This window comes from Pollicipes pollicipes, unplaced genomic scaffold (genome assembly GCF_011947565.3).
Source record: "Pollicipes pollicipes isolate AB1234 unplaced genomic scaffold, Ppol_2.1 Scaffold_4002;HRSCAF=4701_pilon_pilon_pilon, whole genome shotgun sequence".
Taxonomy (NCBI): Eukaryota; Metazoa; Arthropoda; class Thecostraca; order Pollicipedomorpha; family Pollicipedidae; genus Pollicipes; species Pollicipes pollicipes.
Genome location: NW_023596420.1, coordinates 18,146,100 through 18,160,455, shown reverse-complemented (window position 1 = coordinate 18,160,455; position 14,356 = coordinate 18,146,100). Strand labels below are relative to the sequence as shown.

Sequence of the window (14,356 nt, the reverse complement as noted above, 5' to 3'; positions counted from 1 at the left end):
GATCACAGTCGGACACTGGCCAGTCCACGGCCACAACCTCGGCGGAGTCAGCTCTGGCTGCGGCCCGCTACTCTGTCGGCGCGGGCTCGGTCGGCGCGCGAGCATGGGCGCCCGCGCCCGGCCAGCTCTGCCCGCACCTGCCACGTGGTGGACTTGCGCAGGAAGAAGAAGATGGCCGCGGCCCAGGACAGACTGCAGAGCACGATGTAGATGATGGGCTGCAGCTGGATGCGCTCGCCGTGACGCAGCTGGCGGCCAGAGGGCGGCGCCGGTCAGCCGGTATCGGGCGAGCGGCCAGCACGCGACGCCAGCCCGAGCTGGTCGCCCACATAGAGAATAGAGCATCGCCACACAGAGCATCGTTATATGAAGCATAGAACAATAGCACAGAGCACTTTCGGTCAACGCGGACCATCGACCCCAGCACAGACACGCCGTCAGCTACCGCGGCGAGACACTCCATCCACACACTCCCATCCATGCCCTCGGGTCACTTCTGACTTCAAGACACAGCTCTCCACGAGTGGCTTCCGGGGGAAGCCGCACGGCCGCGCTCGTGCAGGACGTCTGATCACGGAACCGGACACCAGGCTCGTCACCACGCCCGCACCACAAGCCACACGCGACACGCCGCTCACCTTCATGATGATGTAGAAGCTGGTGTAGAGCAGCAGGTTGGTGATGAAGATGGCCAGCAGGTAGGAGGCGAAGTCCTTGGGCACGGTGACGCCGCCGAACACAGCCAGACCAAGGTTGAATAGGTTGGCGATCACCAACAGCACCATGCGGTCCGGGTAGGCCGGCCGGAAACAGAGCGTCGGCGACGTGGCCAGGTCGTTGCGCACGTTCTGGTAGATCCGGAGGAACACGCCGCCGTCTGCGGGTGAGGCAAGGGTCAGAGCAGCACCATCCCGGCAGCTGGGACAGGGTGAGAAGGGCCAGTCAGGCATCACTCCGATGGCTGGGAAAGGGGGAGGGTCATCCCGGCCCAGCAAGGCCTCGCCGGCTGAGGATAGAGCTGGGGTGGGGGTTAGCCTACCTCATCACGGCCTCAGGCACCAGTGGCTGGAGGTTGGGCAGCGAGCCAGCTAGTCACGGCTCCGGCCGCTCGCTGGCACCCGTTGACCGGGGAAGACCGAGCGACCGTGGGAATTCCCAGCGCCCAGCTGATTCCCACCCAGCTCCGGTGCGTGTGGTGTGATGTGACGAGTGTTTCTCAGTTGGTTCTGATGACCCATCTAGTTTTCTCCGACAGCTGGGAGTGCTTATCAAGGGGCCCAACAGTAATCAATCGCATGGCAAACGCCCTAACCTGTCATCCCCCACTCGTTCAGGCCCCGCCCTGACATCCACAAGAGACGCTTATCCAACCACGTTCACAGCACGCCGGGAGAGAGCAGGCGTCAGAGGCCGCGCGTTACAAGACATCGAGCCATGCGATACCGAGCAACGCTCGGTCAGGGCGGACTCACTGGGCGACCAGCGGCCCATGTAGTAGATCTGGGCGGCTATCCGACAGCCACCCGACACGGACCAACGCTCGGTCAGGGCGGACTCACTGGGCGACCAGCGGCCCATGTAGTAGATACGGGCGGCTACCCGACAGCCACCCGACACGGACCAACGCTCGGTCAGGGCGGACTCACTGAGCGACCAGCGGCCCATGTAGTAGAGCTGGGCGGCTATCCGATAGCCACCCGACACGGACCAACGCTCGGTCAGGGCGGACTCACTGAGTGACCAGCGGCCCATGTAGTAGATCTGGGCGCTGAGCACCACGCAGATGCACAGATGCAGCGCGATGAATGAGAACCAGAAGTAGACGGTGCCCTCGAGCACGCCGATGACGCCGACGAACACGACGAACGACAGCACCAGGAAGGTGACGTAGGCGCTGGCGTTGATGTCCGGGTGACGCGTCTGGTAGATCTTGAGCATGCAGAGCACGGCGATGACGTACATGAAGGCCGTGTCTGCCGGACACGCGAGGTCGGTTATACTCTTAAGGAAAGGGCTGCTGTTCCTGAGCGATGTGATCCTTGCAATCATTTCAAAGAGAAGTGATGCGCTGGGCGTCGTTACAGCCTACGACCCCCGAAAAAGCATGTACCGCCAGCCGGACATGTGTCCCGATCCCAACGGTGAATCTAGGTCCTAATAGGGTTCAAAGTTCGTGAAATTCTGGGATTTTTCGAGAGTTCCGGAAACGCGTCTGCTGCCAGCATTCTCAACCGGCATGCCTCCTGGTCACCACTTAAGACTTCCCTCATTCCAGCACGAAAACGAATGCAAAACACATATGCCATCCTCGACGTCATCGTAGCCTGGTAACGCACAGTAGCACGCAGCACGCAGGAGCCTGGTGACGCACAGTAGCGCGGAGCACGCAGGAGCGCAGCCTGGTAATGCACAGTAGCACGGAGCACGCAGAGCACAGCCTGGTAACGCACAGTAGCACGGAGCACGCAGGAGCCCGGTAACGCACAGTGGCACGGAGCACGCAGGAGCGCAACCTGGTAACGCACAGTAGCACGGAGGACGCAGGAGCCTGGTAGCGCACAGTAGTACGAAGCGCGCAGGAGCGCAACCTGGTAACGCACAGTAGCACGGAGCACGCAGGAGCGCAGCCTGGTAACGCACAGTAGCACGGAGCACGCAGGAGCGCAGCCTGGTAACGCACAGTAGCACGGAGTACGCAGGAGCGCAACCTGGCAACGCACAGTAGTACGGAGCACGCAGGAGCGCAACCTGGTAACGCACAGTAGCACGGAGCACGCAGGAGCCTGGTAACGCACAGTAGCACGGAGCACGCAGGAGCCCGGTAACGCACAGTAGCACGAAGCGCGCAGGAGCGCAACCTGGTAACGCACAGTAGCACGGAGCACGCAGGAGCGCAACCTGGTAACGCACAGTAGTACGGAGCACGCAGGAGCCTGGTAACGCACAGTAGCACGGAGCAGGCAGGAGTTCACACACAAACTGACAGCGCAGACTGCGCCCACCCGGACTGCGCGGGTGCCCTCGGTTCCAGCGGCCTGGCGCTGGCCCGCCTCACCGAACTGGAAGTTGGAGTAGCTGGGGCAGACGTGGTAGCAGCCACTGAGGATGCCCTCCATCATGAGCGCGGCGCCCATGGCGTAGAAGAGACCGAAGTGCCGCGGGATGCCGTAGGACTGGGGGCGGTGAGCCGGGTAAGCGCGCTGACGCCGACGAGGAGCTTAGCTGACGGTCCGACCGTCAGATGAGCGGCCGGAGAGAAGGAATGGGTGGAGACGGCAGGGGTGGAGACGGAAGGGATGGAGACGAGGAGATGGAGACGAGAGGGATGGAGGCGGGGAGACGGAGGCGGAAGGGACGGAGACAGGAGGGACAGAGGCGGAATGGACGGAGGCGACGGCGCACGAATATGAAGAGAGATAGGGAGGACAACGGGGTACAGAGACGGAGCAGAATGGCGGTAAAATGGGAGAAACCGAGACGCATTAAGATCAACGATAAGCAACGTAATTAAATGAATACAACGATACGACGCCCGCAAAAACGAACAGCAGTACGGAGAGCGGAAGAAAAAACTCGAGCATCGCAACACCGCGACACCGCAGTGTGTGTCCCATGCACAACATGGCGGTCATAGTCTAGCCTGATGGCGCAAAGTGATCCATCCTTGCCTCTGTTGCCGCCCTTTGCAGCAGCCCCTTGTCACATTTGAAGCCACCGCCACATGCCGGAACACGAACGTTCGGCAGCGCTCGGGGACGACGGAGCAATCGCTCACCGCCTTCCGTTCCAGCTCAAACCGGTCCTCACCTGCTCGAACCGGTCGTTGGCGCGGATGTTGGCCTGGTGCAGCAGGTCGCGCCGCTTGGTCAGGCCGATGAAGAGCAGGCCCAGCAGCACGTAGCCGACGTTGGAGTAGACGTGGTTGAAGTCAGAGAGCACGCCGAGCGGGTGTGCGCAGAGGAAGTTGTAGTAGCAGATGTCTTGGTCACCGGTCACGTTCAGTACCTGGCCGGGAACGACGGACGTTCACGGCTGGCTGGGCTGGCCGGCGTCAGATGCACCAGCGACATGACCAATGCTGATTACAAGACACCACAAAGACGAGAATCGCAGCGGAACAACCGAACTGCTTAGGCGCATGGAAGTTTGGTTTTCACCCGCGCATCCTTCACTTGACCAGAGAAAATAAAGCTCGCATCAATTTACAGTCGCACAACGGAACTACCAAAAGGATCACAGCACAGTGCCTCCGAGCACTCCCATTTCAAGATCACCTGGCAAACAGCAGCCGTCCACCAGTGCTGTCGTGCCATCCGTCAGTACGGTACATGTGACGCCACAGGAGAAATATCAAGGCAGCATGCGGCCAGGCATGCTCACCGGTCACTTTTTCACAGCTTTTACACACACTCTCTGGCAGGATCTCGACGGTCACTAGACCACATTTCGCACACTACCTCTGTGGTACGGTTTGTTAATCCGCGGGCTAGTGTAGGTGAGGCCATGGTCCAAGCCGGACTTCAGAAGTTTTTTCCTCGGCCGGCTGCTACACAGGAGATGGCACCAACTAAGGAGTGACCACCCTGCCGCGGGCTTCACGCTCCACGAACTACCGTCCGCGGCGGTGGGCTCACGGTCATGGCTTGGCTTTAAATGCCCCTTCCCCCCAGTCCGGGTGGCAACGACACGAGGACACGGTCCCGGCTCCTGTCACCGGAGCGGGCCTCCCATTCACCCGGTCACACGAGTCATGACAACCCCCCGTATGCATGGGCGCCACCTGGGACGCGTTCCCCATTGGCAAAGTACCTACCACAAGTTGCGGCTTACAACGTCACAAGCGCTTAAGTCACACGCAAGCGACTATACTCCAAGCTGCAACAGCTGTTGTGACGCACTTACCAGTGACGTCAAAGGTCATGACTTGTGGACGGCGTTTGTGTGGGGGAAGGTGGCCCTGGGGAGTCTTACAGCAAGCGTGGGGTCAAGACTGCCCCGCAAGCGTGCCGAAAGACTGAAACCTCTGCCGTGTGCATGGCACGCATGTGTGACAGCAGTGTAACTGAGCGCTTCCAACAAATATTTTTTTTTACAAAAGATCCACTTTTCGCCACGCATAACCAAAACATTGCTACTGTAAGACTCTTCCACTAGGCCCATTTCCTGCACAGTGCGACGCTGATTCCCTAAGCTCATGCCTCATGCGAGCCACGATCCTTGGCCCAGCCAGGTCAGTCTGGTCGCAACCACACCCACCTTCTGGTAGGTGATGACCAGTTGGACGACCGGCACGGCATAGAAGACGGCGATGGTGATCAGGTTCCAGATGTACAGCTGCGACTTCTTGGCCAGCGCGCGCGGGTTCTTGCGCGCCAGGTCGGACACGAACAGGAGCGTCTTGGTCCTGTCGGCAGCCGGCCCACCGCGTCAGGGTCGGGTCGTCGGGGCCCGTGGGGCACCTTCGGGTACCAGTCCCGAAACGGCACCAACGGCCTGGACATCTAACCCTGAACAAAACATTCGAGAAACAACGGAAACCGGGATAAGTGCGGACTGTGTGTGTTCTGCAAGTTGAACCGAGTGTCGCACCACGCCAGCGTCGGCCAGACTCAGCTAGCCTATGCACAACCCGTCTTTGGCAGGGCGCCGCCCTTGTGTTCGTGCGTCATGCTCTCAGCTCTGTTCCCAGCTCAGCAGTTCAGGACCGTTCTCAGCCCCACCGCACACACTGCCAATTAACTGAAAACGGGTCCACACGGCTGAAAGACCGGGCTCGGACAGACGCGGTCGGTGAGTTGCATGGAATGAGCCAGGCTCCCGCGCCGGAGCTGGCGGTCAGTGCCAGGCTATGGCCGGTGCGACTCATGCTGCCCCATGCTGCAGTACTGAGAGCCCTCACTGAGACGAGCGCGCCCTCCTTCATACAGACCCTGTGCATGATAGACCGTCGGGGTGGCAGGAGCCCACAGACCCTGTGCATGGTAGACCGTCGGGGTGGCAGGAGCCCACAGGCCCTGTGCATGGTAGACCGTCGGGGTGGCAGGAGCCCACACGCCCTGTGCATGGTAGACCGTCGGGGTGGCAGGAGCCCACAGGCCCTGTGCATGGTAGACCGTCGGGGTGGCAGGAGCCCACAGGCCCTGTGCATGGTAGACCGTCGGGGTGGCAGGAGCCCACAGGCCCTGTGCATGGTAGACCGTCGGGGTGGCAGGAGCCCACAGACCCTGTGCATGGTAGACCGTCGGGGTGGCAGGAGCCCACAGACCCTGTGCATGATAGACCGTCGGGGTGGCAGGAGCCCACAGACCCTGTGCATGATAGACCGTCGGGGTGGCAGGAGCCCACAAACCCTGTGCATGATAGACCGTCGGGGTGGCAGGAGCCCACAGGCCCTGTGCATGATAGACCGTCGGGGTGGCAGGAGCCCACAGGCCCTGTGCATGATAGACCGTCGGGGTGGCAGGAGCCCACAGGCCCTGTGCATGGTAGACCGTCGGGGTGGCAGGAGCCCACAAACCCTGTGCATGACAGACCGCCAGGGTGACAGGACCGTGGTCACATGATGCGACACGGTAGATGAAACGGCAGGATCAGCCCGCCCAGCGCCCGCTCGGTCACGGATGGCGGGGAGTGTAGAGCCTCCAGCAGCTCCAGCCTCCAGCCTCCAGCCTCCAGCCTCTAGCCTCCAGAGCCTCCAGCCCCCAGCCCCCAGCCTCCAGCCTCCAGCCTCCAGCCTCCAGCCTCCAGCCTCCAGCCTCCAGCCTCCAGCCTCCAGCTCCAGTCTTCAGCCTCCAGCGACTCCAGCCTGCGCCCTGCAGCCTTCAGCCTCCAGCCTCCAGACTACAGGCTCCAGCCTCCAGGCTCCAGACTCCAGGCTTCAGCCTTCAGACTCCAGATTTCATCCTCCAGCCCCCAACCCCCAGCGGCTCCAGCCTACAGCCTCCAGCCTTCAGCCCCCGCCCCCCCCCCCCCCCCCCCACCCCATCAGCTCTAGCCTTCAGCCCACCAGCGGCTCAGGGCAGGTCACTGCGTCAGGTTAGGTCATGGTCAAATCAGGTCACTGCGTCAAGGCATGCCACTTCATCATGGCATATCACTGTCAGGGCAGGTCACCGTGTCAGATTAGGTCAATGTGTCAGGGCATGCCACCGACAAGGCATGTCACGGCATCAGGGCATGTCACGGCATCAGGACATGTCACGGCATCAGGGCATGTCACTGCGTCAGGACATGCCACTTCGTCACGGCATGTCACCGTCAGGGCAGGTCACCGCGACCGTTGCTGGCAATGTGAGCGTCACGCCCCACGCCGCTGGTGCGCTGCCATCACTTGACACCGACTGCAGCTCCCTGCGGTAGGCGGCAGGGAGGTGTCAGACGCAGCAGCTGGGCGCACTGAAGTCCCGCCGGTCCTGCGAGGAGCCGTCGTGTCGTGTCGTGTCGTGTCACGCATCAGAGCCACTATATCACCCGCCAGACGCTCATGGTGTGGCCACGGTGTGACCGAGCCATCAGAGGCCCGCCGGTCACCAAACGCGCCCATCTCGACACCCCGACCAACCCCTGGCGGCCGCTTCGGACCCTGCGGGTGCCGTCACCGCCAAGTCATCGCCCACGGGTCACCAGCCATTCCGCCACGACGGGTTACCCCTGAGCTCCCTGCATGCAACCACCAGGCGCCTCCGCCTGCACACACAGCAGTCCCGCGCTCCGGTCACCGCCCAGGGCGCCAGCGCGCCGCCGTGCCGCCCGCCACCGGGCACTCATACCTAACGCACGCTTTACGGTACAAGCCGTCCAGCATTCGGTCAAGGTCGACCCCGTCCAAGGACGAGTCGTCGCTGTGGACGCGCTGGTAGCGGCCGCGCGGACTGAAAGACGGCAGCGGCGGCCCTCAGCCGACAGGGGTCCAGAGCCGCACGGCCACCCGCCAGCCCTCAGCCGACAGGGGTCCAGAGCCGCACGGCCACCCGCCAGCCCTCAGCCGACAGGGGTCCAGAGCCACACGGCCACCCGCCAGCCCTCAGCCGACAGGGGTCCAGAGCCACACGGCCACCCGCCAGCCCTCAGCCGACAGAGGTCCAGAGCCGCACGGCCACCCGCCAGCCCTCAGCCGACAGGGGTCCAGAGCCACACGGCCGCCCACCAGCCCTCAGCCGCCAGGGGTCCAGAGCCGCACGGCCACCCGCCAGCCCTCAGCCGACAGGGGTCCAGAGCCACACGGCCACCCGCCAGCCCTCAGCCGACAGAGGTCCAGAGCCGCACGGCCACCCGCCAGCCCTCAGCCGACAGGGGTCCAGAGCCACACGGCCGCCCACCAGCCCTCAGCCGCCAGGGGTCCAGACCTGCACGGCCGCCCGCCAGCCTCATCTTCACACCGGCCATGTCGCGTGGCCAACGCAACGGGCACACAACTACATATATAACAGAGGCAACAGATTGACAGGACAGGATATGGCTAGACAACCGAAGCACGTCGCCTGCGCGCTGCACCGCACAGTAAGCGCCGCCAAAGCCAGCTTGGCCAGGCCCGGCCGACGGCCGCCGCTCACCGGAATACGTCCTTGTCATGCTCGGCCTCGTGCAGCATGTCGATCTCCGTCTCGTCGAGACCCGACTGGTCTGAGTCGGGCCGCTGCACGCTGCCAGAGGCGCCGCTGCTGGACGGAGAGACGGCCGCACGCGCCGCCGCCGCCGTGTCTACGACGCCCCCGATAGCGTTAGCGGGGGGGGGGGGGGGGGGGGGGGGGGCGCGGTGCACGTGTCGGCAGACACCACAGAACGCAGACCCACCGACCAGACGGAGGCACCGTGCAGGTGGGAGTCAGGTCGGCACGCCGACCAGCCGCAAACCCCGCACTGGCTGCACGGGGCTGCGACAATGCCCAGATGGTTAGCGTACCCCGATCCGTTTAACGTCTGAACACCTTTAAACAAGTCTGAACACATTTTAAAGCCAGGAAGTTCATGACAGGATATCGCAGCACCAGTTGGCAAGCACAGAGTGGAGACCACTGCGGAAGGAGGCCGGCAGTTCGGCAGCCCCGGTCGTGACCGGCAGCGGGCGCCAGTGGTCCGGTCCAGCCGGGCCGGGCCGCGCCGACAGAGCCGCACCTGAGCTGGCCGTCGAGATGGCGCCATAGTTGGCCATCGGCGGCGACTCCTCAGGAAGCCCCAGCCGCTGCTGCCGCTGCCTGTCGGGCCAGCGCTCGGCGTCATGCAGGCCGGCCGGCGGCGCGCACAGCCCAGCACCACCCGGCACGAGTTCCGGGCACACATCGGCAGCCACGGAGTGGTACTCAAACACGCGGCAAGGCAGAGTTCCACCCACATCTCTCAATTCGCACCCATTCTACGCTTATTAAACGCTGGCGCACGACGTAAGTCCGCATGGCCGGGATATACGGGCACGGAGTGGTCCGTCAGCCCGGCGCCGAGTCGTGGGCTGATCGGCCGGCGGCGGCCGACCTACCTGACGTAGTGGCCGACACTGAGCAGGATGGACAGCAGGTAGAAGAGGCCGCAGAAGCCGAGCGCACCCACCGTTGCCGTCACGTAATCAGCGGGCGATATCGTCTCCTGGCAGGGCGGACGGCGGAGTCAGCGGCGCACGCGGCGACGCTCCCACACCATCAGGCGACGACGGCGAGCAGCACCGCGGCGTGGACACGATGTGGCAGGCTTCCCATGCCAATTAGCTGGTCACGAAACATTGACTTCTAGGTTGTCACCTTACCCGCAACAGCAAGGCTGTAACAGTCCTCGCCACCCAAGTCCAAGCAGCACAGATGGTAACTACTTCTGACCCATGTTTATCGCGTAGCGCCTGCCGCTTTCTGAGCTTCTGGTAATCCCGCCGCTCCCCTTCCTCCCCCCGTAGCACGCACCAGAACACACAATACCAGCCATCCATGCGGCCAATACAGCGCATGAGCACGGTGCCTCACCTGAACGACCACCTCGACCCGCTTCTGACGCAGCGCGCCGATGTGTTCGTAGGCATGGCTGCACTGTGAGTCGTCGCCGTGCACCACGAGCACTATGAACATGCCCAGCGGGAAGTTCTCGCGCTGAAACGGGCCGCGCGTTAGACAGTGTCCAAGCAACGGAGCTAAAGGGCTGCGCGAAGACCGACATACCCACTGCAACGGGGCTAACGGGCTGCGCGAAGACCGACATACCCACTGCAACGGGGCTAAAGGGCTGCGCAAAGACCGACATACCCACTGCAACGGGGCTAAAGGGCTGCGCGAAGACCGACATGCCCACTGCAACGGAGCTTAAGGGCTGCGCGAAGACCGACATACCCACTGCAACGGGGCTAAAGGGCTGCGCGAAGACCGACATACACACTGCACAGGCCACGGGGGATTGACACCGTGTGCCGATCTACGTCTACGCCGATGTGTCCCAAAGACCGGCCGGGCGGCACATCCGGACTTCACGCGGCTTAAAGGCCAGACCCCAAACTGCAGCGTGAATCTGACCGACTTTCAAAGAAGATTAACCATTCGGACGGTACGGCGGAGGGCGACGCGGCGCTTCGCGTAAGCAAACGGCACTGGGCCGGACGGTGGCCTGTTAGTGCCGAGTCTGTGGCGGCAGACACTGGGCCAGACGGTGGACGGCCAGTGCCGTGTCTGTGGCAGCAGACACTGGACCAGGCGGTAGCCTGCCAGTGCCGTGTCTGTGGCAGCAGACACTGGGCCAGGTGGAAGCCTGTCAGTGCCGTGTCTGTGGCGGCAGACACTGGGCCGGACGGTGGACGGCCAGTGCCGTGTCTGTGGCGGCAGACACTGGGCCAGGCGGTAGCCTGCCAGTGCCGTGTCTGTGGCAGCAGACACTGGGCCGGACGGTGGACGGCCAGTGCCGTTTCTGTGGCAGCAGTCATTGGGCCGGACGGTGGACGGCCAGTGCCGTGTCTGTGACAGCAGACACTGGGCCAGGCAGTAGCCTGTCAGTGCCGTTTCTGTGGCGGCAGACACTGGGCCGGACGGTGGCCTGTCAGAGCCGTGTCTGTGGCAGCAGGCACTGGGCCAGGCGGTGGCCTGTCAGTGCCGTGTCTGTGGCAGCAGACACTGGGCCGGACGATGGACGGCCAGTGCCGTGTCTGTGGCGACCACTGCTGGTCTGAGTTGCCGGTCGGTGCCGAGTCAGTCATCGGTGCAGCTGTCCGGCGCCGCCCGGCTGGGGACCGTCGGTCGGCAGGGTGGCCAGCAGGACGGCTGGCAGGACGATCGGCAGGACGGTCGGTAGGACAGCGTCAGGGGACTGCCGCCGTTCGTCGGCGGACTCGTCCCCCGCCTGGCATCGCACCGGGACAGCGACGCCGCACTTACCCTCACAGTGATGCCCGCCTTCAGCGTCATCGTCTGGTACTGGTTGCCGTAGGCCACCTCCTGCTGCGAGTCGAATATCGGACACTGTAACACAGCCGGCAGCGTTAGGTATGCATCTTTAGCCAGCCATCACACAGCCAGCCCACGTAAGACAGATTTAAATCATTGGGGTCACATGGACACGAAAAGGCGAGCTCATCATCTACCTTCGTGAAGAAGCAGCTGAATAGAATTTGGCGCAGGAAAAACAAGTTTCAATTTCTCCTGTTCTTGTAAAGGGTAGAGCATTATATGCGAAAACAAAACTTTTTAACCCCACCAAATTCCGAAAATCTGGCAAGTTGCGCCACACCTTCTTGCCTGCCGATATAGAGTAAGACATCGTGATAACAAAAATATCACTCCCGCGTAATTGCATCTCAATGAGCCTCTGCTACGGCATTTCAGAATTACTAGACCGAAAAGCGAACCCTCCTGGCGAAATGAGACACTGCGAGATTCGGTAGCCAGTGGAAAGCACCGATTTACGTAATTATTTAAGTTATTACGATGAAATTTTTACACAGCGATTTTCGGTGCGGCTTCCCTTTAAACACTGACACAAGTCAAGAGGAAGGCGGACACCAGATGGCACCAGCGAGACCCCAGCTCTCGCCCCGGTGGCATATGGCAGGGGACTGGAAACCCTGTCACTACAGAGGCCGACTCACAACCTGCCACCACAGGGAGGCCGACTCACAACCTGCCGCCACAGGGAGGTGGCCTCATAACCTGCCGCCACAGAGAGGTGGACTCTCAGTCAGGAACCACAGGGAGGTGGACTCACAACCTGCCACCACAGAGAGGTGGACTCTCAGTCAGGAACCACAGGGAGGTGGACTCACAACCTGCCACCACAGAGAGGTGGACTCACAACCTGCCACCACGGAGAGGCGGACTCGCGAACTGTCAGCATTGGGAAGCAGACTCACGAGCTGTCAGCTCACGGAAGCGCACTCACGAACTGTCAGCTCACGGAAGTGGACTCACGAACTGTCAGCATTGGAAAGCGGGCCCACGAGCTGTCAGCACAGGAAAGCGGACCCACGAACTGTCAGCTCACGGAAGCTGACTCACGAAATGCCGGCTCCCGGAAGCGGACTCACGAACTGTCAGCTAACGGAGAGACGGACTCACGAACTGACAGCTCACGGAAGCGGACCCACGAACTGTCAGCTCACGGAAGCGGACTCACGAACTGTCAGCTCACGGGAGCGGGCTCACGAACTGTCAGTATTTGGGAGCGGACCCACGAACTGCCAGTTCACGGCAGCGAGCAACAAACAGTCAGCACAGGGAAGCGGACCCACGAACTGTCAGCTCACGAAAGCGGACTCACGAACTGTCAGTATTTGGAAGCGGACCCACGAACTGCCAGCTCATGGCAGCGAGCAACAAACAGTCAGCACAGGGAAGCGGACCCACGAACTGTCAGCTCACGGAAGCGGGCTCACGAACTGTCAGCACAGGGAAGCGGACTCATGACCAATTTCTACGGGAAAGCACAATCGCGCAGTCACTACAGTGAGGCGGACTCACAAGCCGTTACCACAGGGAACTGACTCACAGCCTGCCAACGAAGGAACATGTGTCAGAGTCCGCTCGTCAGAACTATATGGAAGCGAGACAGCATCCACAGCCGGGCAGCCGTCACACTACCAGGAACCAGCTGCTTACTTACAGGAAAGCAAGTAAAGTAGGGCAAAACAATAAATAGAGGATTCATTTGCTCTGCGGTACCAGAGTGGTCCATGTACGACGGCACTGGTCACACCGGTGGCGAACCACACTGAATTCCCATTTTGGCCGTCAGCGCGGCGGTCGGCAGAGCCTGTCGGCCGGCAGTGAACGTACCCAGGCTCTGTGGTCTGTTTGGGTTCCGCCGAGCAACAAAACGGTGGCGAAACCCATCCGGCACGACCGCGACGGCCCGCGCCCCGACGCTGCTCCCCAGCCTGTGCTCACCGACACGTTCTGGATGCTGACGGTGGCGCACAGGTCGTCCGATGAGCTGACCTTGACCAGCGCCGTCGACACGTCGGCCGGAAAGTTGAAGCGGATGAACTGCGGCGAGGAGGGCGTCATCTCCAGCTTGCGCGGCGCCTGCAGACTGGGGGCAGGGGCGGACGGGCTGCCAGTGCTCGAATGGGCGGGCGCAGCGTCTCCGGTCGGCCCATGGCGGGGTGACGATAAGAGCATCGTCCCGTCCCGACCTCCACGTCCCGTTCCACCGGACAAACGCTAACAAACTATGTCGAGCACGCCAGACTGGACACTGCGCGCGCTGCAGGAGCATGTTCACGATCAGGATGTTCGGCAATATTTTATTATCAACAACAAAATATAAATCCCTTCGGTCCGGCACAAGAATGTGTTGAAACATGAGCACTTGACATTTCGAATTACTGAGTGTAAAAGGGAAGGACGTTCACAGCTTAAGCAGGCGTTGTAGAAATTGATCCTGAACCTATAAGCTGCTGTAAGCCTATTCGCAAACCAACGCCACGAGTGAGAACGCTAGCATGGACGTAACAAACAATTAAGCACAGAATGGCGTTTTCTGGGCCGAAGTCAGCTGTAAATTTTCAGACGTCTGCCCCATGGCTGGTCATCAGTCTGCTCACACGTGGTCGCAGCGTATTGTGGCGTACGGGCATGTCCGTGCTGAGCTACAGTCCAGCTGGTAATGAAGTACTTCAAAATTGCAGCTCTGAGTCTCGTTCGACTTGAGACGAAGATGGAATTATTTGCGTATTTCTAACCTTGGGTGATCCATACACAGCTCCGGAAGTCAAGTCAAACGATACGCAATCTCGCACCTCTACCACACGGCTTCCGTAAAAAGCTACAAAGTTGGCACTTTCTCTTCAATCGCGATCGTGCAAAATCCCGGCTGCCAATGCCGTGGCCTGCGCTGGACCCGGCCAGCCCGGGTCGGCTTTCCGCCCGTTTTTGCCGCGTCGGCGCCTGATCACGCA

General features: G+C 61.7%; 1 protein-coding gene across 4 annotated transcripts in view; it reads right to left on the bottom strand.

The window, feature by feature from the left end:
* Positions 1-14,356, bottom strand: part of LOC119093272 (SID1 transmembrane family member 1) — a 39,815-nt gene that overhangs the window by 3,369 nt on the left and 22,090 nt on the right. For 3 of the 4 annotated variants that reach the window (XM_037216203.1, XM_037216202.1, XM_037216201.1), the window contains exons 6-18: positions 13,344-13,488; positions 11,340-11,423; positions 9,948-10,070; positions 9,473-9,579; positions 9,115-9,194; positions 8,553-8,700; positions 7,770-7,871; positions 5,257-5,404; positions 3,808-4,005; positions 3,056-3,173; positions 1,734-1,973; positions 639-877; positions 138-248 (exon numbers count right to left, since the gene is read on the bottom strand). In XM_037216203.1, the coding sequence (XP_037072098.1) occupies positions 138-248; positions 639-877; positions 1,734-1,973; positions 3,056-3,173; positions 3,808-4,005; positions 5,257-5,404; positions 7,770-7,871; positions 8,553-8,700; positions 9,115-9,194; positions 9,473-9,579; positions 9,948-10,070; positions 11,340-11,423; positions 13,344-13,488 (1,843 nt within the window). The remainder of the gene's footprint in view (positions 1-137; positions 249-638; positions 878-1,733; positions 1,974-3,055; positions 3,174-3,807; positions 4,006-5,256; positions 5,405-7,769; positions 7,872-8,552; positions 8,701-9,114; positions 9,195-9,472; positions 9,580-9,947; positions 10,071-11,339; positions 11,424-13,343; positions 13,489-14,356) is intronic. The other variant, XM_037216204.1, reaches the window with a different exon arrangement.